Below are 26,760 nucleotides of genomic sequence, written 5' to 3' on the forward strand. Positions count from 1 at the left end.
TAAACCACATATGAAATATGAGTTAGTGACATGTTCTGCTTTTTTGTGCAGAACGTGTCACTTTGTTGATGCAATGATATCTAGTGTTTGCAGACTTACCAGTGTAGTAAAAGAGTCAAGTCTAGTGAGGGTCTAAATTTTCACCCAGGAATGATACACACCAACCTGTGTGAGAACAACTAGTCCCGGTTTGTTTAACTGTTGTTCGCTGGAGCGCTGAGTATCAAGATTTGTCTGTGGCACAGAGACAAAAACTGAAACAGGATCTGAAAGCTGGCATTTAATGCCCGGTCAGATCTAGTTCAGTCTAATCTAATTCTTTGATCAGATAGTTCCGGGTTTAATTGAATGTAATTGGAATTTTAGACCACTTTGTCCTCTTGCACATCTTCTTATGCACACCATCAGTGTAGGTATCTTTGTACAGCACTTAGGCACAATATATCGTTCAAAGCAAGTAAAAAGGAAGAAAAGAAAAATCCGTGGAGGTAACACAGCAAACCTTTTGATTTTCCACACACAGCAAATACCTTCAAGGCTCTTTACAAAAGAGGCTGTTTTAGACATCTTTGAGTTCTTGATAGAGTGTATCATCAAGCACTCACATGGGATTTTCAGGTGTGTTCTGCCAGTTGTCTTCTTGATCTTCTAACCTCAGCAGAAGTCTGGTACCAAACCTAAGAGACTCTAATCATCACACCCTGATGATCATATTCCTCTTTAACACAACAGAAATCCATCAACGTAAGAAAACAGTTGGAAGACTCAAACTGTGAACAAAATCAAGCTAAGAGGAACAAATGGGTAGCAGCTGGCCTTTTTAGGAGAAAAGGGAAATAAACTATATGTGTGTCTCATATCGTACTTCAGATAAAAATAAGAGGAAGCAGCCTTTACAGCTGTGCCATCAGACCACCTGCACCTCCATCTGATTTATGAATCTGCGTCTTTATAAATGTAGCTGTGTAATTAGGAGAGACAACAGCAGTAGTGGGTCTAAAGTGTGCTTCTTGCACATTGCACTCAAGTTCAGTATCAGTAGAAAACCAAGTTTATTGTTAACTGACGTATAGATTAAAATGTAAAGTGTGCGCTGTATAATAAAATGTTGCTGTTTTAAAAAAAGGTTGAATTAAAACAAAAAACTATGATTTTGAAATCTGCACAAATATGTTTGTCAAAGGAGCTTGCAAAGAAAAGCGTCTGGACTTCTTTAAGTTGCTTGAAGACGTTTCACCTCTCATCCGAGAAGCTTCTTCAGTTCTAGGGTCAAATGGTGGAGAGTCCCAGATATAAACCTAGTGGGAGTTTCCCCCCACAGAGGGACAAAAGGACCCCCTGATGATCCTCTAATCGCCTGAGCCAAGCTGTGAAACTGGGTGTGGGTCACAATCAGCCAGAGTTTCGGGTGTGTTCATTGTGAAACCTGGCCCCACCTTATCATGCGAATTCCTGAGATCAGATGGCCCAGGATGTGAGTGGGCGTTAAGGCGTCTGGGGAGGGAACTCAAAACTGGATTATAGATGGCAGAGAGTTGGTGTCGTAAACCCCGCCTCTGTTCAAAGATGGTCGCTCACAGTGGACATAGATGGCTTCTTTCACTCCTCTTTCAAACCATCTGTCCTCTCTGTCCAAAATGTGAACATTGGCAACCTCGAAAGAGTGACCTTTGACCTTTAGATGCAGATGGATGCTGAGTCTTGTCCTGTGGAGGTGGCTCTTCTGTGTTGTGCCATGCGCTTGTGAAGTGGCTGTTTGGTCTCTCCAATGTAGAGGTCTGGGCATTCCTCGCTGCACCACATTGTTAAGTTTGTGTTTTGGCGTTTTGTCTTTCGGGTGAACCAGTTTCTGTCTGAGCGTGTTGCTGGGTCTGAAATACACTGGGATGTCATGCTTGGAGAAAACTCTCCTGAGTTTCTCTGATACACCGGCTACATAGGGGATGACAATGTTGTTGCGTCTGTCCTTCTTATCCTCCCTCACTGGTGTCTGGTCTTCTTTTCTGTGCCTCTTTGCTGACTTTAAGAACGCCCATTTAGGATAGCTGCACGTTTTGAGTGCTTCCTTTACATGTGTGTGTTCCTTCTTTTTTCCTGAAGAAGCTTCTCGGATGAGAGGTGAAACGTCTTCAAGCAACTTAAAGAAGTCCAGACGCTTTTCTTTGCAAGCTCCTTTGACTATGATGACCTGGATGACTGAGAACCTTCACAGACACAAATATGTTTGTTTTTTCACTTTGAAATTCATTTATTAATTCAACTTTGTGCCTTTATTATCTGCTGCAGCCTCGTGGTCCCAGGGCCTCATTTCAGATTCAAGTGTCCTTGCTTACATGCTGCATACTTCTTTACTTCAGACCTTCTAATGCAATAAAGCCCATCTGCAAGTTCTGCTGATTTATTTACACTAAAACCCATCAATATACAGTACAGTATTTTGTAGCTGTTGAGCACTTTATGGTGTGGTATTGATACTAATAGACTGACCTAAAACAAAATGCATCAAACCAAAATATTGATAATAATAATAATAATGTAGCACCTTTGCAATAATGCCGTGGGTCAAACAGCTGGAACCTCTGAAGCTGTTTCAAACATGCGTGTCTCAATTACGTGGAAATCCTCCTGGATAGCAATGTATTTTTATTTGTATTAATAGATTTTTTTGTTGTTTGGTGAGATTCACCTCTTTCTTTCTAGTCCAACTTAAATACTAGATATTTACAGTACAGAGCAGCAGTCTCTGCATAAAGATGTATCTGCCTCAGTCCTGGCAGAATTACTCAGTCTGGTTCATATCTAGGGCAAAGCGTACGACGCCGCCACCTCTCCGAGGTCCGGGTCTATCCAGCGGTGGTTGTGGTTCTCCTCCAGCAGCATCCTGGGAATGATGATTACTGGGTCGGAGAACCTCGTCTTTAGCATCTCTAGGAGGCAGCACATGGTTAAGATGGCAGAGAAGGAGACAGAAAGAGACACGTGATGAAGCATTTCTCTAGGGCCAAGCACAAGAAGGTAATGGGCTGAGCTGAGCACCCTGTGACCGCTCATTTCAGAGAATATCTGGGAAAGATTTAGCAACACCGCAGGCTTCCTTTCTTCTTTCTTTGCTTCCCACAATTTATTACATAAAAAACCAAAGGATAAATAAAAGTTGGGAAAGCTGCTTTGCATCAATACAGGTTACTTTTTACAATCAGTACAGGGTGGGCCATTTATATGGATACGGCGTAATAACATGGGAATGGTTGGTGATATTAAAGTCCTGTTTGTGGCACATTAGTATATGTGAGGGGGCAAACTCCTCAAGATGGGTGGTGACCATGGTGGCCATTTAGAAGTCGGCCATCTTGGATGCAACTTTTGTTTTTTCAATAGGAAGAGGGCCATGTGACACATCAGACTTATTGGTAATGTCACAAGAAAAACAATGGTGTGCTTGATTTCAACGTAACTTTATTCTTTCATGAGTTATTTACAAGTTTCTGACCACTTATAAAATGTGTTCAATGTGCTGCCCATTGACTTTTGTCTTTGGGGTCATCTGAAGGCAACTGTCTATGGTGTGAAGATACGAGATGTGCAGCACCTGAAACTATGGATACTGGATGCCTGTGCTGGCATTTCTCCTGCGGTGTTGCTATCAGTGTGTGAAGAGTGGGAGAAGAGGGTTGCATTGACAATCCAACACAATGGGCAGCACATGGGACACATTTTATAAGTGGTCAGAAACTTGTAAATAACTCATGAAAGAATAAAGTTACGTTGAAACCAAGCACACCATTGTTTTTCTTGTGACATTACCAATAAGTCTGATGTGTCACATGGCCCTCTTCCTATTGAAAAAACAAAAGTTGCATCCAAGATGGCCGACTTCTAAATGGCCACCATGGTCACCACCCATCTTGAGGAGTTTGCCCCCTCATATATACTAATGTGCCACAAACAGGACTTTAATATCACCAACCATTCCCATGTTATTACGCCGTATCCATATAAATGGCCCACCCTGCACTTTGACCCATTCGCTTAGTCGCAGCGCTATCACGATTTCCAGGATGCCAAGAGTACAATGAGGGTCTCGGGGTGTTCTTTGAAAGAAAGGCTACAAAATGCAGTAGACGATGGAAAAAATCCAAATCACAAATTAGATCATAAGCATGCACCTAGAGCTCCTGTCATAACTGATCAAAGCAGTGTCGCTTCCCTCATTCCATCCATACTTACCGCTCATCTCACACCCATGCTAACGCTCGTCACAGTCTAGTGCAAAGCCTGGGCCAAATTACTGAACACAAACTCAGATTGCAGGTCCAACAGAAAACAGTGGCAGCATGCTTTAAAGAAAGAAAAGTCCACATGAGATGGATTTGTTTCAGTTTTGCATGTGACTACAGTGCATGAGTGACCTGCCTCGCACATAACTGGGGTCATACCTGAGCCGCTAACTCAACTAGTCAGTCATGCAATTTAACTGTGGGGAGTGGGTGCATTCCGGCAGCTCGATCGGGACTAGTCGCTCACGACTGGACTAAAACCCAAGGCCTCCTTAAGAAAAGCCACCTTAAGGAACCTTAAATGTAGGATGTGACAGCAGGCAGGCAAACGTCCCCCTCTAACCCACCTCCCCCCTTACTCTAGTGTCCATATGGAAGAGAAATACAGAGGGGAGTAGACCAGAGATAATGTGGTGGTTCACCAGAAAAAAAACAAAAGTGTGCCACTGTAATAGAAAACAAAAGTAAATGACAACTCCATGAGCAAGTATGAATGACAATGAGTGGCAATTCTGTGTCTATGTCTTCTTGTTGCTCTTGATTACCTGGGATTGGGAAGTGCACAGCCCCACAGGTGTTGCTTTAGAGTCTGCACCCAGCCAATATCTCGGATTGGCTGGCAGAGTTGTATGTAGTGGTACTGTTTTAGCACAACCCTTCAAATGAACCAGAATGTCACTGGTTAGCACAGGACATATTGGACACAGCATCATCCAAAATGTGACATCCTCAAATAGCATGCCCGTGCCACCGGGCTAAAGTATGAGAGAGAACAATGTGAAATGCAACATCGCGCACACATCTGTGGAATTTTATTTATTTTTTTGGCAAATTCACTAAAAGCTACGAAGCACATGACATCTTGTTCTGGAATAAGTGTCTGGACATCCTCCCTCATGCTTGTTGCTCCATAAATCGCACGAGTTCTAAGAATATATTGAGACACGATGCAAAAATAATATATTCTTCGGTTCTCACGTGACGGCAACATGCAGGAGCGGGGAACGATGTCAGAGCTCGTGCCAGAACACAGCGCAATCTTTGATAAGCATAGAAAGAAAGTTGTGAGAGAAAATTCTCTTCCATGTGGATTTAAAAAAAATCTCGATATATTTTTTCAGAAATGTTGTTTGTCACAAAGACAAAGACTTGGACAGGAAGAAACACTGACAGATACCTGCAACCGGTAATTTTTCATGGTTCTTCTTAACAAAAAGAAGCAAAGAAGACACTGCTTTTTCTGCTTTTTTGGTTTTTGTTTGCATTTATTTGTAATGTTTCATTAAATATGAGCAAGCAGATAGAAACACAAGCACATCACAACTTTTTTTTCTTTTTTTTGTCCAAGACATCACTTTCTTTACCATACTTTCTATCCTTATTTGCCTAAAAATCATAAAGATAGCACCGGGTGTGTGGTGTGCTAAGCACTGTTTACATTTTACTGCCCCTACAAGCCCCCCCACCCCACCCCACCCCCCACCCCCACCCGTGTTACATGACAAACCCCCAACCAAAGGCTGCAAAATGTTAAATGAGTCAGGCCTTTATCCCTGATGGAGCGAGTGCTCAGCTTGTGTAGATGTGATGCAGCGGTGATGGTAAGAGTTGCTGCTGTCTCAGACACCACAGCAAACAGAGAAGGGACTGTCCATCGTTCAGAATGGAGAGAAAGATGCATGAAAACAGAGGTGTGTGTAGGGTGGAGCACAAAGATAACAAGACTGTCTTCTAATGCAAAACAATGTGTCTCTATGTACACTAGGATGAAGCAGCTGATACTTTACAGTAAGTGCAGAACTGGACTCAGCCAGCATGTATCCCTGCTATAAACTAGTAGTAAATATAAGTTATATACACACAACTTTTCACAGACAAACAGTGTGAAACTTTCCTCGTGTTCTCTTTTGTTCAGCATCTTGCTGAAGGTATCCGATTTTCTCTGCACTACCATGTTCACTTTGAAGACAAAGAGAATCAACATTTTAATAAATAAACTCAGTGATTGAAGTAAAACGCGGGATTCAGAAACAGAGAGCGATGAACGATGGGATCCAGCAGACACATCGCTGTGCCTCTAATATCAGGAAAAAAGTATTTATAAGCACAAAGAAAATCAGATTACGGGAACTTTAAAAAAATGCAGTGAGACGGTTGTTTTTTCTTTCAGATCTGTGCCTCAGCCGTACAGAACGCTCCTTTAAGGTGCAGCATGAGATGTCTGCTGTCAGCCAGCTGCAGTTTATAGTCTGCAGAAAAGCAGATGCACAACATGCACCTTCACACTGGGGATTTATGCTCCAGCAGGAAATCTACACCATAACCTACGGCGTAACTGACGTGGACCTCCATAGTAATGGAACTACATGTTTTTCGCTGCAATTTTTTTACATTTATCAGTGAGAGATAAACAATCACAGTCTCATATAGCATCAGTATAAGGACTCACAAATGTCAGCAGACACATGGGGGGAGATTACAGAAACTACAGGCTACCTACTGGGGGTGAGGTAATTTGAAAAGAAGTGGAAAAACTCGGGGGACAAATATGTTTGGCCCCAAAAATAACAAATGAGAACAAAGAGCAGCCTTTTATTTTGCTTCTGCTTTCTGCCACCGCATGTAAAACACCAGGACACGACCACGTGGCACATGGTTAACACACAACGCAGCAGCACAAGCATAAATGAAGTCGGCCACTTATGTAGGTTACATCAGAGGCTCTACAAAGAAGTCTAAATCAGACAGCACAGGGACCAGACCTGTTAGTAAAGACAGTGTTGGGGTGATTACACTGAACTATGGTCAGTGAGACTGACAGCTCTCGGCACTTGGCGAGAACGATGAGAAGCACAACATCTCCCAGTTTCACTGAACTCATCTCTCTCTGATTCTGAGAACCGACGTCACTACTCCCCGTCTTTATGTCTTTATGTCTTTATGCCTGCATGACAATGTTATCTAGTTCAGGGGGAATACTCGAGTGCTCTGCAGACTGACTGGTGTTTAATGCACGATCAGTTTAGTGTGACCTAGATGGTTTGTTGGCTACGAACGGTGCGTTACGAAATGAAATGAGCCTCACGCGAGCGGAGAAAAATGCTCAAGTGTTTTTCTTTAGATGAATTATAAAAAGCCGTACAACAGAATTTAGTTCAGAAAGAGACACTGATTACGAATCACATTTGGCAAAGCTGATATTGCTCAACACAGACTCTGAGCACGTGAACAGAGAACAGCAGCAAAGATAACAGAGCAGGTATCAGACGCTCATCATGATAAACCAAGCGGGACATTTATCAAAGATTTCAGAGTTGCTGCTCATTTTTGTGCATGTCCAAAGTGCCAATCTGATTCATTTTTTCTCAAAAAAAAACCCACAAAGGAGGGAAGAAACAAATCCTTGATAAATTCAACAATGCAATCTGCTCGGCTGATCAAAGCCATCCGCCAGAATTGCTTGTCGCTGGGCCTGTGCATTCAGCGATTGGCTAGCCAGGCAGCCAGTAGCCATGGCAACCTGGAGATGGAGGCAAGCAGAGTGGGGGGGGTGAATAGGCTGAGAGAGGGGAGAGGATGCTCACGCCCACTCTGAAGCAATGAGGCATAGCGTGATACAGGAGGAGCAATGGCGTGGCATGATCACAGCGCAGCATCTTATTCTAATGTTACTGTAACAGTGTGGCCAGGAGGTAGTGACAGAGCACTGAGGAAGAGGATGAGAAAGAGGCTTGGGGAGGAAGGAGAGACAGATGAGAACCGATGTGAGAATCAATTTTGCAGCCTCTGTGTTCGTTTCTCCCCGAAAATAAGAAAGAAAAGGAGAAGTAGTGCTAAATGATTTTTACTCTTTTGCCTCAGCCAGTTTGTTGTTCATCTCTTTACTTTTCTCCTTGTCCCCCACCGAAGGCCGGTTCTCGGGCTGGTTCTCTGAGGTCGCCTTCTTGGAGCCCCTCAGCACAGTGCTCTGCTTATCTTTGGGTTTCTTCGCTGGCTTGCTCTGGCCTGCTGCTGTGGCTCCAGACTTTTTGGATTTAGAGCGAGGGAGACTATACCTGTCAACCTAAGGATGGTGGATAGTGGAAAAGAGAATCCTGAGCTGACATGCCTCAGTGGTGTGCAATGAGATGATCATGGTAAGGATTGCACATCAACATCACAGGTCTCATTTCTATCACGAGATTTATTTGAACTAAAGTTTGGCAGGTGTGCTCTCACCTGTTTGCCGGGGTCTATGTAAGGCTCACTGTACAAACTGCGTATCCTCCTCCTCTCCACGGCCTTGTTGTCAGCAGGCTGCAGCGGGAACTGGGCCTTGAAGGTCGCGCTGTAGCTGGTTTCCAAGCTCGTCTTTTCATCCGGTGGCAGGTACTGGGACTTGGCCCGTATCATCTTTACTGGCTTCACGTCTCTGTACGCTTTGAATTCAGTTCTGTGGAGAAAAACAGGAAATAAGCTGGTGCTCATTTTTACTAATCCTGCAAGATCTACACTGTAAGATGGCACTGTTCAGTATTGGAAGTTGGATGATAAATATTGACCTGTGCATCTAAGCTGTGGAGTTCAAATGTGCTTTTAGAGGACAAGGTCAAAGCCCACATGCGGAGTATGAGCACACTGTTAACCAAATGAATCAAAGCACTCGACCACCTCCAACTTATTATCAGTAAATAGCAGAGACAGCACCTGCTGGACGTCCAAACTGTTGTTGGGGACATTAATAAGGTATGTTTGAGATCTCTACTCCCCAAATTTCCCCAACATGCTAACGTGTCCAACCAGGGAGGACAGGACACTGGACCATGTGTACAGTAACATCAAGCATGCCTATAAATACGCCTTCCCCTACCTGGGACAATCTGACCACCTCTCCCTGCTCCTCATCTCTGCCTACACCCCCCCCCCCCCCCCCCCCCCTCAGGAAACAAACCCTTCAAGCACCCGGGTCATTAAAGATGATGGTCTCCTCCAGCTACAGGACTGTTTCATTAAGCGCTCTGTAGAGAGTGTGTCAACGACTAAAACCAACCTAAAACCCAGGATGATGAGTGAAGTACAGGCTCTGATCAGAACTCGTAACTTAGCCTTCAGGCTGAGAGACAGTTCGGCCAGAGCCAACCTGACGAAGGGCATCAAAGCGGCCAAGACGAGGATAGAGGGCTTCCTCACTGATAACAGCCCCCGCAAGGTGTGGAGAGACATCCAAGCCCTCACCAACTACAAAGGCCAGAGCCCCCACCCGTTTGCTTACAGGGTAAATCGGTCGACAGAGGATGCAGTTACCGTCAACCTTCACAGAGCGCTGAGCCATCTGGAGAACAGGAAGAGCTGAGTGATGATGTTCTTGGTGGACTATAGCTCACACCCCTTGCCACCTGCTCGAGGATCAAAGACTTCCAAACCAAGTCCCAAAGTCAAATGATCACTGCAGCATTATGAGAGTCGAAAAACTCTCTAAATCCTTTCATCTTTAATAAAATCATCAGTGTTGCTGCTTTACCAGGGGTCACAATTAAGTTTAACATCCAGGCATCCATGAAAACAGGATTTATTAAATTTAATGGAGTTAGAAGTTAGCAGGAAGTTAGCAGGAAGTTAGCTCGCTAGCTTCCATCTAAATATATCTGACTGAGGGATTTCTGAAACAAATTCAAACGTACAGCTCTGTTATCACTTTCAACATAAATGAAGACAGAAAACTAAACAGCAGTGACGTTTGTAGGGTTACTGAAGTTGGGCTAGCTGCTATATAATGATGTGCTACGTGAGCGCTAGCTACACAGCTATCCTAGCATAACATAAACACAGTGAAGCTGGAGGATGAACGCTAACAATTTTCCACTGGATAAAAGTTAACGTGAGGGTTCCCGATGGTTAGAGACAAATGCAATCACATGGCAGGATGCTGTAAACGGACCAAACTTCAGTCAGGAGAACAACTGAGATAATCCATCTACAATACCAGGTTAGTCATTAATATACTGCTGCAGGGGCTGGGCTGGAGTTACATCACATTACATTACATTTTAGGGGCTTGTTGAGATTAAATAGAACAAGATACAAAACATTAATACATGTCAAAAACACAACAGCCTTACTAAACGCAGAGTAGTTTGGGCCCAGAAGCAGGATTCATCACGTCATCACTAAAGACCGGATTCTCTTGTATTCTATTCTATGTGCTTATTGTGCATCTTTATAATACAATGGCCATCGAAAGGTTCAGCCTTGAGTCAAAGTGAGCATTTGTGCCAAATTTAAAGAAATGAACTGAAGGTCCTGAGATATGTTGTCACAGGATGGCAAAAAATGTGTGAGATCAGAGTAATCCTGACCTTACACATGATCTCACCAAAATCATTTCATGATGAGTCCGAGCAGCTGTGTTTAACTAAAGTTGAAAGAAAAGTCCCATTTGTGTGGGCCTTTGTGCCATTGTGGTGGTTGTTTAACGATCATCACTATTAGAATCTGCATAGTTTTGCTGTTACTAACTTTAGCAATGCTTGTGTAGAGAAAAACTGTAACGAGTGGTGCATTACTACTGAAGAGCAGAGAATGTCAGAGGTAGTGCAGGTGGGAGGAGGTCTGCACCACAATTTGATGGTGTCATATCCTGTAGTCCTCCTCACACAGCATTTCTGAAGAAGGTCAGCAGTATGGCATTCCTTCAGTGCAGGCTGGCCTGCAGCATGTGCTCTGTATCACTGACATTTAAAATGTATGGCTAGCATGATCCACACAGTGTCTGGATATGAGCTGTGTATTAAAGGCATTTATTTTACATCACCTTGCACAGCTCCATCGCTCCTGTTTTAATCACACTGCATTTTTCTCTGCAGCGCGTTGTGTTCTTTTAACATTAGTAGTCCATGCATGCATGCACCAAGCTTGCTTTTACAAACGTTAGTGAAAGACTGAGTCATTCTAAAGAGCTCGTTGGATTTAGGGTCCACAGTCCACCATCAGCTGTATACTCAATATTACTGCAAAGTGAAGTGTTTAGGAACCACAGCAACTCAGACCATGTGAGGTTACAGCATGAGGTCGCAGAGTGCTGAGGTACATAATGCAGAAACGTCACAGACAGCGCCGAACCTGCTCTGGAAATAACCTCAGCATAAAAACTGTGCACCAGGAGCCTCGTGCCATTTGGTTTCCATGGCTGAGCAGCTCCTGTAGGCGCAATCTGTAGGCAGCCCAGTATTCTCGTCCACATAGTGTCTATTGTTTGAACACAGGTTTGCTCTTCAGCTACTTAAACATTTTTTAAAAGTATTTTGAAAAAGATTTCTAAACAAATATGATTTTAAAAGTTTTAGTAATCTGGATGAAAACATATGAAACTTGGATTTCACTATTTTTTGGCTTATGTTCTTAAGATTCAAGCTCGTCACGTGGTGTTTTGCAGCAAAATGCTGAAATCAGGTAGCTAATTACTAGGGGTGCAACGATACTCGTATCGATATTGAACCGTTCGATACAGTGCTTTCGGTTCGGTACGCATATGTATCGAACAATACAAAATTTGTAATTTATTTTATCAACTTTCCTTCTGACGATGCTGTCTGTGTTGAGCGCTCAGTGAATCTGCGTTCGACTACTCCGCCTAGGCTGCACTGTCGAGCGCAGATCCACTGAGCGTTAAACACAGACAGCATCGTCAGAAGGAAGAGCGCAGGGCAAGCTAGCGAGACAGAAGTTAAGCTCTCCTTGCAACATGGCAAATTGAACCTCCCCCACCCTCATTCAGATCTGGCGTTTGGAATTATTTTGGTTTTCATGTGACGTATGACCCTGAAGGTAAGCGCGTCATGGACTAAAGTAAAACAGTATGTTGGATGTGCCACGCAATGCTCAATTACATGGGTGGGAGCTAGTGTGTTAGCGCAGTTAGCTCGTTAACGTGTTGGCTGTCTAGCCCCACGCAGGGGTAGCTCGTTAATGGAGATTTGCCGTGTTGTGGCGTTAACGTCATTTCAACGAGATTAACGCTGACAGCACTAGTGGGAACACAACGAATATGACTGCACATTTACTCCGACATCATCCTCGTGCAAAGACAAGTGGAAGCAGACAAAAACAACAAGCATGCATGCTACAAACTTTACCCGAGTCATTTAGACAGCCGTTAGCACAGGATTCTCCTTATGGGGACCTGATATGTTTAATATTGTGGCGAGCTCAGACAAGGAGGAGACGGAGGTGTCGTTTGGTCTTGCTTCCCGTGAGCTAGCCAGGGAGCACAGCCGTTTATTGACATCTGCAGAACACTGCCGCTAGCTAACTGCTCAGCGCGGCAACCGCACAGCAACAACAACAACAACACACAAGGCGCCCTCTGACCCCGGAAGGACACACCGTCGCAGCGAGAGGGCGTCACCCGTCACTATGGCAATGTTACGTTTCGGTGTGTCAGTGTTTTGTTTTTGCATGACTTATGTATTTCCTGCTTTACTTTGAAAGTCTGTGTTATCTTAGTGTGTTCAGTTTACATTTTCCCTGTCTCGTCAGTTCTAATTTGCCCCAGCTGTGTTTCCCTCCTGTGGTCCATTTCCTGATTGCTCCCTCTATGTATTTAAACCCTGTGTTTCAGTGTGTCATGGTCGCGATCTCCCCCGTGTTGTAAATAGTTTGGTGTTTTGTTGTAAATAAATAGTCTGTTGTAAATAGTTGTGAATGGGTTTGTTAATACTTTCGTCATGGGATATTTTCGTTTTGGGATTTTGGTGGAGAGCCTTCGTGGTTTTATTTTCCTTATCTTTGTTTTTCTACGTTGCACCCCGGTTGCCTAGGCCGGGGTGTAACAGGCAACATAAACAAAACATAACTGTACAAACAGAACCCCGAACAGCCCTGATCCGCTACAATATGCTGCTGAGAATATAGCCCAGAAGAAGCGTATAGTATAGCTTTTATTTTGGAAAGAGCCATTTCTCTGTAATAAACTCTCTTTTCCAAAGATGAGTGATTCCTCAATCAGATACAGGTGTTACCGCGCCAGATCCGCGGCCCCGAACCGTAGTAAGGAAACCTCTGGCAGTTACTTGAAGGTTCCGTAACTGACTCGTAGCCGGCAACAGCTTACTATACAGGTCAACTCCGCTAGCAAAAAGATCAAAGGAGGCGTAGGAAACTGCTTCACCGAACTTTATTTCTTCTCTAAGGCACGGACACCGCGTACAGTGGGCTGAAACAGTTTACTCACAGCGAGCATCGCCGACACAACTCTGGCTGTCGAGGGAGTTATTATATTCCTTTTATTTATTTTCTTTTCGTCTCTTCTGTAGCTAACTGTTACTTTTTCCCCTTCTCCGCTCTCTCTCTTCACACACACACCAGGCAGTCCCGCTACACACATCCCGAATACATTTCCCGTCAGGCTTCATCCTTAAAGGGCCGTGCCTGTAACACAGGGCTTGCAAAATCGCTAGCCCGACGTCCCGGGGGTAGCGATTTTTCCAGTCGTACTACCAAAATCTATCTCTGCCCTGCCCGTCGGGCTATTGTAGGAAGGAAAAATATATGTCAATGCTTTTGCATTCTTTCAGAAATGTAGCTGGGTAATTATGTCATTGGCATCGGTGAGCCACTGTCAATATGTGACATATTGAAATCTCGTTTGAATTTGCGCTTGTTTTTTGCTTTCACTTTGCAAATGTCCAGGTGCCTTCTTTTGGCGCACCGGCCGGTCACGACCGGCGGGGGAAAAGTCACTCGGGTCAGAACATGGGGTGCCACCATCATCCCACTTCTGACACCAATGTGGCGAGCTCAGACAACGAGGAGACGGAGGTGTCGTTTGGTCTTGCTTCCCGTGAGCTAGCCAGGGAGCACAGCCGTTTATTGACATCTGCAGAAGAACACTGCCGCTAGCTAACTGCTCAGCGCAGCAACCGTACAGCAACAACAACAACAACACACAGGGCGCCCTCTGACCCCGGAAGGACACACCGTCGCAGCGAGAGGGCGTCACCCGTCACTATGGCAACATAAACAAAACATAACTGTACAAACAGAACCCCGAACAGCCCTGACCCGCTACAATATGCTGCTGAGAATATAGCCCAGAAGAAGCGTATAGTATAGCTTTTATTTTGGAAAGAGCCATTTCTCTGTAATAAACTCTCTTTTCCAAAGATGAGTGATTCCTCAATCAGATACAGGGCTTGTAATATCGCTAGCCCGACGTCCCAGGGGTAGCGATTTTTCCAGTCGGGCTACCAAAATCTATCTCTGCCCTGCCCGTCGGGCTATTGTAGGAAGCAAAAATATATGTCAATGCTTTTGCATTCTTTCAGAAATGTAGCTGGGTAATTATGTCATTGGCATCGGAGAGCCACTGTCAATATGTGACATATTGAAATCGCGTTTGAATTTGCGCTTGTTTTTTGCTTTCACTTTGCAATCGCGCGAACTGTGTATAGAGAGCGACAGCACTGATCTGTGAGTGATGATAATTTGTGCACCAATTCCTCTGACATCGTCTTATCAATCGTTAGCTTACTATGCAAACATGACAAGTGAAATCTCCTGCAGCTTAAACATGTGAGAGGTTGATCGCGCAGAGAATCGCTGAGCTTATGTGAGTGAGCGTGTAAAAGCATTTCAGTTCTGTTGAGCCAAATAAGACAGGTCAGGGTGAAGAAGTGACAGCCAAAGAAAAGCTTACCACAAAACGGGAAAGTTATGACAAATCAGACTATAAGGCAAAAAGAAAGTGCAGCTTTATGGTTTCATGGACAAAAGAATTTCTGTGGCTGCAATATGATGAGCTAAATAACCAGGGCTGCACATAAGTGGTCCGCAGGTGCGCATTCGCTGTCAAAAAAACCCCAAAAAACACGCACAAGATATGAAGTTGCAACGCGTGTTTGCATACATAAGATTTTCTGGAGGAGGACAGACATTTGTTTAAAACTCTTAAAGATGTCGAAGAAGCTCCTTTAAGCAATTACTTTGGTGTTCCTCTACCTCCAAACAAATGTCAGGAGTCCGAACCACAAAGGAAACGCGTATTCTCGGAAAAGTGGTTGCAGGAGGTGAGCTGGCTTCAAACAAATGATGAACGCACAGAGATGTGGTGCAGAATGTGCCGTGAAAATCCCACTCTAGCGGACAAAAACTGCTTTTTATATGGACGCAAACGCGCGTTGCAACTTCTTATCTGGTGCGCGTCTTTTATTTTGACAGCGAATGCGCACATGCGGATGTGCACCCGTGTAAATAACATAATGTTCTGCCGGGTGTGTTGTTGGTTTTCTCTCGATTTCTGAGTCGACAAGCGCCTTTGTTACTGGGACCAGTCATTTTAAGAAAGGCCCCCATTAGAACCCATGAGAAATGCAAGAAATGCATTATTGCTCAGTCTGCAATATCTTTCCCAGAACAAACACCAATTGCAAATAACATACTAAAAATAAACCTGAAAAATCTGTTTAGAACAGCTACTATGTTGCAAAGAGTGAACTACCACTGGCAAAATTTAGCAAACTTCAAAAAGCAAATGGCCTCGATCTTGGTTCCACTTGCCTCTTACCCGTGACTTCAGTGGAAATTTCAAATTCAGGATCTGACACAGACTGATCCATGTCCTACACAGTTCTTACAAGTTCATAGAAATTTCTGTTCAATTAGAACCAAGTATTTGAGTTGATGATTGTAATTTTTATACAATGTTGTAATTTGTTTTTCAACAATTTTTTGATTAATGCTTTGTTTCCTTTACAATATTATACATTAAAGTATAATATTGTAAAGGAAACAAAACAGGAAACAAAACATTAATCAAAAAATTGCTCTCTTTTTTTATTCGGGCTACTTACATTTATTTTGGGCTACCAAAAACTGAAGAGTCCCTGCCCGAAGGGCTACCAGGGATTTTGAAATTTTGAGAGCCCTGAGATATATATATATTTTAAATTACTTTTGTTTCAGCAACATTAAATTTAAAAACTGTACGTTTGAGTTAAAATATATATTTATAATTTTAATAAATGACAAATTAAAAAGGCATGAACATTTTTTTGTATCGAAAAAATATCGAACCGTGACACCAAAGTATCGAACCGAACCGAACCGTGAATTTTGTGTATCGTTGCACCCCTACTAATTACAAAGCTCTTGTTTTTAGAGCAGCAAAATGAAACCATCATTAGTCGTCCTGTCATGGTCTGTGTGCAGGCAGGAAGGAAAGGACCCAAAAGCAGAGGTAAAACTTAAACTCAAAACAGCAGCTTTATTGCTGGACACTAGGAGAACTTAACTAAACTTGCGGCCACAAACATAAACTAGAGAGGCTACCCACAAAGACAGGTATGAGGGAGACCACAACACTGGAAAAGAGAAACACAGGGCTTAAATACACTGAGGGATAACGAGGGGAATGAGACACAGAAGGAGAGCACAGCTGGGAGTAATTAGGCAGGACGAGACAAGGGAAGCAAAACTAGAAACACTGACACGAGACACGGACCTTCAAAGTAAAACAGGAAACATAAAGAGACACAGACATGACAACATGAACTTCACAACCTGAAATCACAGACAAGAAACACATGAGACGTAAGTGAAACATAACTAGATTAAACTTGAGGCAACTAAACAATGAGCCGAGAACTTAACACCATCTTCAAAATACAACAAAAGAGATCAAAAACCAAATGAACGTGCTGGGTCACAGACCGAGCCCCAGGCACGTCCTCCACGTCACAACCAAAATTACTTAAAGCACAAATAAGAAACATCACCTGCAAATTAGTTTCACAGATAAATAAATTATACTCCAGACAGAAACAGTGTTTCTGTTAAACACTGTAAAACTGTCCTGTTACACTGTGACACTTGGCAGAATATCATTAAAGACAAGTGACAGTCTACAAATTATTTAACATATTTTTAATTAAAACTAATTTTCAACTTCTCCATGAGTTTATCATAATCTCCTGTTAATCTAAGCTTAAACTAGCTGTCAGACACTAACATGTAGTCTATTAAACAAAACCAAAGTGAAATGTCACACTGTGAAATATGAAAGTAAGCTATACTGTACAAAGGCTGGTGACAGTGACATGGCTGCTGAATACAAATATCCTTTCTTCACATGGTGCAGAGAGGAGGTGGAAGCCACACACAGAGCCATTACATAACCACCAACGTCCACTCAGTGCTCGACGGGGCCCAAGGAGCCACGATGCAAAGACAGGTTATACAACAATGTCCAAGGCCAAGGATATAAAGCACCCGCATGACCTCACAGGCCGTGCGCTTATGTGACAGAAAGATGGAGAAAGAGACAGATTGTGAGTGCAGACAGGGTTCACAGTGTGAAACACCGGCCTGCACTGTAGCATCGCTGCTACTAGTCAGCATATGACTGGGTAACAATAAAGCCTGTGTCTCCAAGGTCGATGTGTACTTGGTACAAAAAAACAGACAATGTTCAAAACACTTTCCTGTCATATCATGAAGCTAAACTCTGTATTTATAAACAAACCAAAACAAAAATATTTTTACAAAAAACATGAAAACATAGCAATGTGATGTTCATATGCGCTCAGCGCCTCTGGACATAGTTATTGGTCTGCATTTTACTGAGCAACAATACCTGATATATGGCAGAATGGCTCTGTTTTAGCACCCCTCATATAAATCTTTTAATAGTGGAGAGCATATCTATGTACAGAGCAGGTGTTAATGACAGTAAATATGACTCTGATTAAATCAGGGGGAAGTTGAGGTGAAGCAGGTGTGCAGCACATGTGGCGAGGCTAAAGCAGCTTATATACAATGCTCTATGTGAGCTTTACTGAATGGATCTAAGTGAGGGCGACTCAGCAGATTCAGTTCAATTTTATTTATATAGCACCAAATCACAACAACAGTCGCCTCAAGGCGCTTTATATTGTAAGGTAGACCAGCGGTCCCCAACCCCCGGGCCTCGGACTGGTACTGGTCCGTGAGTCGTTTGGTACCGGGCCGTGAGAGTTGAGGCTCAGGTGTGAAATGTCTGGTTTTCAGGGTTTTTATCGGTTTTCAGCGTTATTTTGTTATCGTTTTTATCAATAACTCGGTTTTCCTGGGTCTTTTCACGTGTGTTATGAATAAATCTTCTTTTTTTCGGTACCGGTACTAGTTTTATTTTGTTGTATTTATCCGCGACACCTTAAAGGCCGGTCCGTGAAAATATTGTCGGGCATAAACCGGTCCGTGGCGCAAAAAAGGTTGGAGACCGCTGAGGTAGACCCTACAATAATACCAACACTCCCGAGGTGTAATATTTTACGTTAGGTGACACATCGTCAACATGTTACGCTTGTTTTTCCTATTTAAAAAAAGCCATTAGGGCATTCATGTGACTGTAATAAAATAATCTTTGCAAAATAGTTTTTAGCATTAACCCCTTACTCCAACAGATAACTTAAATTTACAGGTGAAATCGTGAGGAAAAAAATGTAGCCACTCGATTCTCATCTTCAGACATCAGTGGATTAAAAAGTCAACTCGTATCTCATAGAAATTGTGATTTTATTAACTAACGTCAAAGCTAGTCTGCACCTGACGATAAAAGATCCAAATTTAAACACCCCCTTCTGGTGAAAGTGAGTTCAGTTATTGGTGACTAAAGGTTGTGCACTGCTGTACGTAGGCTGGACCGCCTAGAATCACAAGTACACGAAGAAAAGAAGAGCTGTGCATTTATTTTGTGATGTTCATGGCGAGACTCCTGTGAGAAGAAGGGGAAACGTGGTGAGGAAACTCCTGCAAGGCCGACATGATGCCTTCAAGTGGTTTTTGATATCCAAACAACACTTTCAAAATCAAAAAAAGGCAGCTGGAACCACAGGAGAACCTGCAGCTTCTGCTCGGAAAGTGGTTTAAATAATAAATACAGGTATAATTTATTAAAGGGCTTTTTGTGGTTCTTTGTGGCTGAACACAGCTCTTGGTTGGTAGTTCATTACCACACCGACTGCAGACGGCCCATGCACCTACAGAGAGTTCCTGTATCCTGGTGGAGGCAAGTTTGTGGTACGTCTGTGGTTACTGTTGCTTGTGCTGTTGTTGGTGCGTCAGCAGCCCTGGAGAAGAGCTGAAGTGAAACGGAGAGTTAAAAACAACAACAAGTGTCCACCACAGTCACTGTCTGTGCTTTTCATGCTGTATTTCTGATTCACGATGTTTCTTCATGCTTTTTCTGTTCCTGGTGAACTCCAGAACGGAAGAAGGGTCACTCCCCTACTTGTTATGGCCAACTTGTCAAGCAATCAGCTTTTCAAGTGCACACAGCCAAGCTACACGCTGTGAGGGTGTTGGAGGAATGCATGGAAGCATGCATGCACAGGTTGCCTCTCTGTAGACAAATATCCAAGCATACAGAGACAACAGAAGTAAAGCTGCTCTGGAGGGCTCACTCTGCTGACCCGCCGTGACTGAGAGGATGTGCGGAGAAAGCCCTCGTCACAACGGCCAAACGCTGGCACCGACCGTGGTGGAACCGCGCCAGGGTACAGTACTGCTGAGCTTCATGCAAATCTGCCCGTATGTGGAGAGCACAATTCCGACCTCTCCCAGCGGGAGAGTCATCAGAAAATGCTTTCAAACAAACGGCTGCAAATTTCTGCACCGTGGAATCAAACAGTGCTCAGCTATATTAAAAAAGCATGATGGGGTGTTACTGGCAGGCCAGAGAGAACAGGACACAGGCCAAGGCCAAGAATTATGGTTTATATGTACAAAGACTGAAGGTTTGGATGGAGGAGTAGAATGAGGTGAGCAGGGGGAAGATGAGGGTTTGGATCTTCTATTGAAATCTGAAATCCTGAGGATGCTGTTTCACTGCTTCCTCTGAAAATGGGAGAAGAACTGCTCTATGCATCTGTCCACTCAAATCACAATGAATCCTAACATGCCCAGAGGTTATTACAGTTGAGTAATTAATTACTAAATTAGTAGAAAATAAATCTCCAGCAACCCATGTGTTAACCTTTAACTTCCCTGTATTGATGCAGCATGTTGTGGACCTTTGCTCCACCTTGTTCTGTAAGCTGTAAGTACATTTGCCCACTGAGACTGCTAAGCCTAATTTATGTGCAGTTGTCACTGATGGACATCCTGACTCCTGATTTTACAGCAGCACTGGCCATACATCAAGACCTGGCTGCTTTCTGCCAGAGTAATCCAGGGAAATTGACCTTCCCACGCACCACAGCTCCACTTCCTCACCGTGTTTCTTGGTGTGTCAGTGAGTGCAACGGCGGCTGTAAGTTAACGCATCCTACGTCCTCTGGGACCAGTTGGCTCCCTCTCAATCTTACAGCCGTAGCTTCTCAGGGGTCCAGTTGAAACTGTACATCGCAATCATCAATCACACAGGCGCAGTTTTAAATCTTCACAAAGTGATGCACTAAACTAATGTTGCAAGTTTTTGGCTAAAGGCTGGTTTCAGTTTTTAATGTAATCAGTGTTTGGTTCAGGGTTAGGGCTAACTGCAATGCTAACTTACATAATTCATTCATACTCAGAATCAAATCTGGGGATATTTCCTTGTACATTCGCTGTAATCAGATATGAAAAAATCAGATTAGAGTGGTTATATAAGACACCCAGCTTTAGTGGGCAGCACTCTGAACTGACAGTTTAGGATTACATTTGGGCAACAATACTTGGAAATCTGTCACCGCTAAAGAATGCAGCAGTTCAGAAGAAAATCAGTTGCATTTTGGTTGTTCTGTGGACGTGACATGAGAGATAAACTGTCTTTAAGTCTGAACATTACTGTCTTAGAAAACAAGGTTTTTATTTGCCCAGGTGAGAAACAGGAGAGAGGACATGCAAAAGAAGGGCACTGCGTTAATAAATGCGTTGAATGACAGTAACGTGGCGTAAATTCAAATTAAAAATGTACTTCCTCAGTCGTCTTCTCATCTTTTCTGAACTCGATGAACCTGCTCTACCTGCCTCACTCTCAGCGATGAAACCGCATCGGCGTTCATCTTCTCGACAGCTCTGCCTGATCTGCTCTTTGGATGTCTTTTGTTAGTCGACACAGTTGCACAATGCAACAAACAACGCTGTCAGCATGAAGAGCAGGCTTTGTCTTTTACAGTTTTTGCAAACACTAACCACACAATAACAAAGAGTCTGACAGCAGCCACTGCCTGAAACTCGAGACTTATTTTCATGCATAAAATGACATTTTACACATAATGCGACGAGTTGGCGTTGAAATGACGGTGGGATGGGCTTTGGTTGAAAATGCTGCACCAAGTCGGGGCAAGAAAAGGAAAAACTGTTTCCAATGAAAAGAACTGCAGAAGCCTTGAGCATTTTCCCAGGTGCACTGCAGAAAGAGCGTCTTTGTGTTCGGCACGCTGTCTGGTAAAAATAAAGGTTCAAAGAAATGGCAAGTGCCCACATCAGAAAAGAGCTGAGGGCTTCGTGTTTCACTGGCCCGCGGTGATAGGGAGGGCTGACTTTACACATGATTAGCCAAAGTGACGATTGCAGATGTTAACTGATGTTAGTGTCTTCTAATAAAACAAGAATACTAAAAGAGTAACAGATGATTCTTTGTATTGCTTATCCTGTATCTAAGGCTCGTGCTAACTTTATATTCTCTAACTCTGTTGTATTGACTTGTCCAATTGAGGTTTAGTACAAAACAACACCAGCATGTTTTGATGGCTTAATTGTCTGTTTGGTCAGACTTGAGAGCAAATAATTATGGAAAGCAGCTAAAACATTTCATCCTACTGATGCTGTTTTTTTGCTAAGGCTCACTTCTCTGAATTTCTACTACTGAAATGAAGAGTGTAAGGTGACATTAGCGATGAAGTCAGCTGATTGAAATAAACACTAACGCAGATCCAGCATTACAGTGGATTTATACTTCTGTGTTAAATCCACGCTGTAGGTACGCGTAACTCCAAATCCTTCTGAAACCCTACGCTGTAATCTGACATGCACCTCCCCATAAATGTAACACAACCAGCACAGTTATAAATGCTGACATCAGCCACTTGTGTAGGCTCCAATGAAGACTCCACATGGAGTCACCACAGAAACATAATTCAGGTATTAGTGCTTGATTTTACCTTTCATATCTGTCCACCAGGGTCTGATTGGGATGGTGAGTACAACATCACCATGACAACTATAAGAGGGATGTCAAACTCCTTTAACCTTATGAGCCACATACCGTCTGCTTTGTGTGAAACTCCTTTTCTTTTAGTGTAAAGAAGTTTAACTACCGTATTTTCTGCACTATAAGGCGCACTTAAAATCCTTTAATTTTCTCAAAAATCATCAGTGCGCCTTATGTATGAATTCTGGTTGTGTTTACTGACCTCGAACTGATTTTATGTGCTACACGGCGCTCAAAAATCTGTCAAAAATGTTTTATTCCGACTTTGGTAAGCTAGGAAGCCGCGCCGCTTGATGGATTGTTGGAGCATTACGGCTGCTGTAGTCAGGAGCCTCTCGGAGGAATCTGGGTCCTAAACTCCGTCTGTTTCAGGTCCCAAAGTCAAACGAACACTGCAGCATCACTGAGAGTTAAAAAATGTCTAAATTCTTTCATCTTTAATAAAATGATCAGCGTTGCTGCTTTAGCAGGTGTAACAATTAAGTTTAACATCCAGGCATCCATGAAAACAGAATTTATTACATTTAACAGAGTTAGAAGTTAGCAGGAAGTTAGCTCGCTAGCTTCCACCTAAACATGATATAGCATGTTCTGAATGAGAGATTTCTGAACAAATTAAAACGTACAGCTCTGCTATCACTTCCAACATAAATGAAGACAGAAAACTAAACAGCAGTGACTTTTGTAGGGTTACTGAAGTTGGGCTAGCTGGTATATAATGATGTGCAACATGATCGCTAGCTACACAGCTATGTTAGCATAAACACAGTGAAGCTGGAGGATGAACGCTAATGCTTATAATCTGGTGCGCCTTATGGTCCGAAAAATACAGTACACATGTTTTCCCTGAGATATCTTAGCATTAGAAAACGAAGTACAATTCCAGCAGTATGTCTCAGTTTTTCTGCACAACACAGAAATGCTATTCTAGTAAATGAAAGAAATCTGTTACTACGACTCCCTGGGCTTAAACTGTGAAAATGAATAAATATGTAAAATTACAGGAGAAGTTCTGACAAGTCATTATAAAACAGGAAGTTTTTGCTAATTCACAGAAAACGTCCTTTGTTTTGGACCCACTGTAAAAAAATAAATAAATTTCCATAATAATGACAGGAAGACTTAACAGAAGAACGAGGCTCAAGTGGTCAGGGGTGAGAGGAGGAAGAAGCCTGAGGATTCATCCTCTGGGATATCAGCAAGTTAACAAAATCATTTGGGAAAGCTTGAAAGATGTAATGGATACCATGTTGTTCTCACACATGTAATACGAGCACAACTCAGTAATTCAGTTCTTGATTTAAAGTCACATATTTAACTCTGGAGGAAGTATTTTTGCAAGAGACAGGAAACAGCTTTGTGATGTATTCAGCCAAGCAATTTTTTTTAAATAACATAAAAGAAGATGGAGCTCTTCACTATGCATTTTAGGAGTTTTTATGAACTGGATACCCACCATGGCATTAAATTTTGAAAGTTAAACAGTCTGTTACTCTGTCAAGTAAATGCAAAGGACAATTCCAAGTGTAGTTACATATCTGTCTGACATCATATAAGAACAGAGATGTCCATAGTGAATTTTGAAGGTTAAAATTCAGTTTTACATTCATGAAAACTGTAGTTATAAAGCAGTTATAAAGGATTGTATTTGTTCAGCCACATTGCCATGTGTTAAAGGCCTGCTTAAAAACATATCAAGAACTTGAAAACATAATTTGAAGCAAATTTCTTTCAGTGTTTTTGTGCAAACACTGTGTGTGTGTGTGTGTGTGTGTGTGTGTGTGTGTGTGTGTGTGTGTGTGTGTGTGTGTGTGTGTGTGTGTGTGTGTGTGCATACAATCTGTGGCATTAACCCACAGCTGACCTGCTTTGAGTCTCTACTGGCAGAGGAAGACAGCGAGCCGACTGGGCTTCTGCTTGTCACAGTGCAGCCATTTCATGCCGTGCGGGGGAAAAGCCCTGGTCTGTACCCTGCTGATGCTTAACAACACAGGCACGCCAGCAAGGCACCAAACAGCTGTAAGGCTCCCTCAGTGATCACACACAGCACCACTCACCTCTGCCAGCAGAGTCTCACTTCAGCCAGGCTCCCTCTAAAAGCCCAAACCTGCATCCCGTGACAGCTCTGAGCCAAGACTCCCGATTTAGGAGTATACTGTGAGAGGTGTTTAAGATAACACGAAGAACAGAATGTTGAATATTCTACAAAATCGGCGTATAGCACAGCAGTATCCTCCATAGGACTTGAGTATAACATATATAGAGTATCAGCTGAGGCATGTGTACAGTGGCTTAGACGTGCATGACTTGATGTTCATCTATCCACCAGTCGCCATCATCACCATCCCTCAGGAACATTGCATAGCAGTACAGAGATTAGACTCATAGAACTAAACACAACAGCGCTCGACAACAATTGCACCTTGACCTTTCCACTCAGCTTAATTACCTTCAGTGGAGAAAATACAAGTTGACCGCTGTGTAATGCATTTGCATGCTTTGACTGAATTACACTGTGAAACAACTTCTCTGTTAGTCACCCCCAATTAAGCTCTGTGTTCTGATGATTATCACACCTGCAATGCAACCTCAACAAAGCTTCTCATAGAGACCCATTCAGGAGGGTTTCCTCTGTGGAAAGGCCTCCTGCTCATTTCCCTTTGATTTCAGGTTTGTATCCAGCTGTGCAGCTAATAATGGACTATATAAAAATGATACATTAGATTCTTTATTCTCTTTGTTTGTTTTGTTTGTGGTGGTGTAAAGGATGGAAAGGTTCCCTCACCTTTGACCCAGAACTGGGTAAATATTGAGGCTCAGTTAAATTTTTTTTTGCAAGTCTGCATTTTAAAAGACAAACATATGAATGCTTGAAGAAAATGGGACAACTCTTGGCTAAAAAATAATGATTAGTAAGGATGCACAATTAGATCAGCTTTTAAATTGTAACTAATTTCACTTTGTGAACATTATTATACCCATAACAACATCTGAACCCCTTCCTTAACAGATATTCTTGCAGTTAGCAGTGTGATCACAACTGTCTTTCTGAATTGACTTTATGACAATGATATTTCTTTAATGTCAGCTTTGACCCCTTTGACCCTTCACAGGGCTCTGAGGCCTTCAGCACCCTCTCTCTCTCTCTCTCTCTCTCTCTCTCGCTCTCTCACACACACACACACACACACACACACACACACACACACACACACACACACACACACAGTGACAGGCACTGTATTAACTTACTTGTAGGAGCTGCCGCCTGAAATCTCCTCTTTGATCTGTTTGTTCACGGCGTCCGCCGCCCTCCCTCTGCCCTCTCCATCCCCCTTCAGGACCACTTTCTTCTCCCCCTCCTTCTTGCTGACGCGCTTTTTCCTCTCCTGGCCCTGGAGCAGGTCCTTCTCCTGGACCTTGTCGGCTATAGCGCTTTTTTCAACGCCGCTGTCCGCCTCCGCCACCACCACGTGCTTTTTTGGGTACTTGGACCTAGCCGGTGTGCGATCTTCTCCCGCGGAGGCGCTCGGAGGCGGTTTGGGTATCCAGGGGTGATCGTACCTCTTCGGGATGGGCCAGGGCTTGAAGTCCTTCTGGTACTGGGTCTCACTGTTGAACGGTGTTTCCGGTTCGTGGTACTGGTTCTTGGGCTTACAGCTCGGTTCGGGACGCACTTTCCAGTGCTTAAAGTCCTCGCGCATCACAGAGCTGCACACGCGCTCCTCGGAGACGCACCTTCGCGGCGCGCGTGCAGTCGGAACGGCGCGGCTTTCTGCGCGAGACGGCTGCGTTTCTATAGCAACTCGGGCCTGGGGAGGATGTAGCTGCGGCTGCAGCTGGATGTGCTGCATCTCGGAGACGTCCGTGTATTTGGAGAAGACCAAAGGCACCGCAATGTCAGCCTTGTCCAGCTGGTTCCAGAAGCGGGCCATGCAGCACGCCCTGCTGATGCAGGGCCACGCCATGGTGAGCCGAGCTCACAGCTCCGCTACAGCACGGTGTCCCGCGGCTCGGACAGGGGGGAGACGTTAGTCCACTCTGTGCTGTCAGTGAACCAAGATGTCCGAGCTTCACGGAGGGATGCGATGCTGTCTTTGGCGTTAAATTTGCTTCGTGTGGAAACCCATCGCGCTTTCAGGGAACACAGCTGCAGAACTGAACGACTTTGTTTTGAGGTTTTTCTTTTTCTAACAGACGTCCTCTCCGCGTCTCTGTGTCCTCTGTGTCCGTGCGTCCTGCTACATCACTCCACGGCAGGGCTCTGCAAGCAAACACGGCCCCGCCTGCCCGCTCAGCATCCCAGAGACACTAGCCGAGGATGCACTTAGACGTCAC

The 26,760-nt window shown here is 43.5% G+C and overlaps 1 protein-coding gene across 4 annotated transcripts; it reads right to left on the reverse strand.

The window, feature by feature from the left end:
* Positions 1-2,223: 2,223 nt before the first annotated feature.
* Positions 2,224-26,760, reverse strand: map6a (microtubule-associated protein 6a). Of its 4 annotated transcripts, none has more exons than XM_085288172.1 (5): positions 25,675-26,760; positions 8,496-8,709; positions 8,126-8,340; positions 4,823-4,933; positions 2,224-2,927 (listed from the first exon to the last, which is right to left on the reverse strand). In XM_085288172.1, exons 1-5 carry the CDS (start codon positions 26,388-26,390, stop codon positions 2,780-2,782), a joined length of 1,404 nt encoding a protein of 467 aa, XP_085144298.1. In that variant the 5' UTR covers positions 26,391-26,760; the 3' UTR covers positions 2,224-2,779. The 4 variants fall into 4 exon arrangements, with proteins under 4 accessions (XP_085144298.1, XP_085144301.1, XP_085144299.1 ...); XM_085288174.1 differs by lacking the exon at positions 2,224-2,927 and adding an exon at positions 3,966-4,723; XM_085288175.1 differs by lacking the exon at positions 4,823-4,933 and having other exon boundaries at positions 8,163-8,340.

Source organism: Mchenga conophoros, linkage group LG10, assembly GCF_057382185.1.
Source record: "Mchenga conophoros isolate Kocher_MC1m ecotype Shallow Benthic linkage group LG10, M_conophoros_male_GT1.1, whole genome shotgun sequence".
Lineage (NCBI taxonomy): Eukaryota > Metazoa > Chordata > Actinopteri > Cichliformes > Cichlidae > Mchenga > Mchenga conophoros.

Excerpts from the sequence above, each read along its gene's own strand:
- map6a (XM_085288172.1), bottom strand. The coding sequence starts at position 26,390 with ATGGCGTGGCCCTGCATCAGCAGGGCGTGCTGCATGGCCCGCTTCTGG. Across the intron at positions 8,341-8,495 it reads ACATAGACCCCGGCAAACAG|GTTGACAGGTATAGTCTCCC; the intron begins GTGAGAGCACAC and ends CACCATCCTTAG. Across the intron at positions 2,928-4,822 it reads TGTGCACTTCCCAATCCCAG|AGATGCTAAAGACGAGGTTC; the intron begins GTAATCAAGAGC and ends GCTGCCTCCTAG.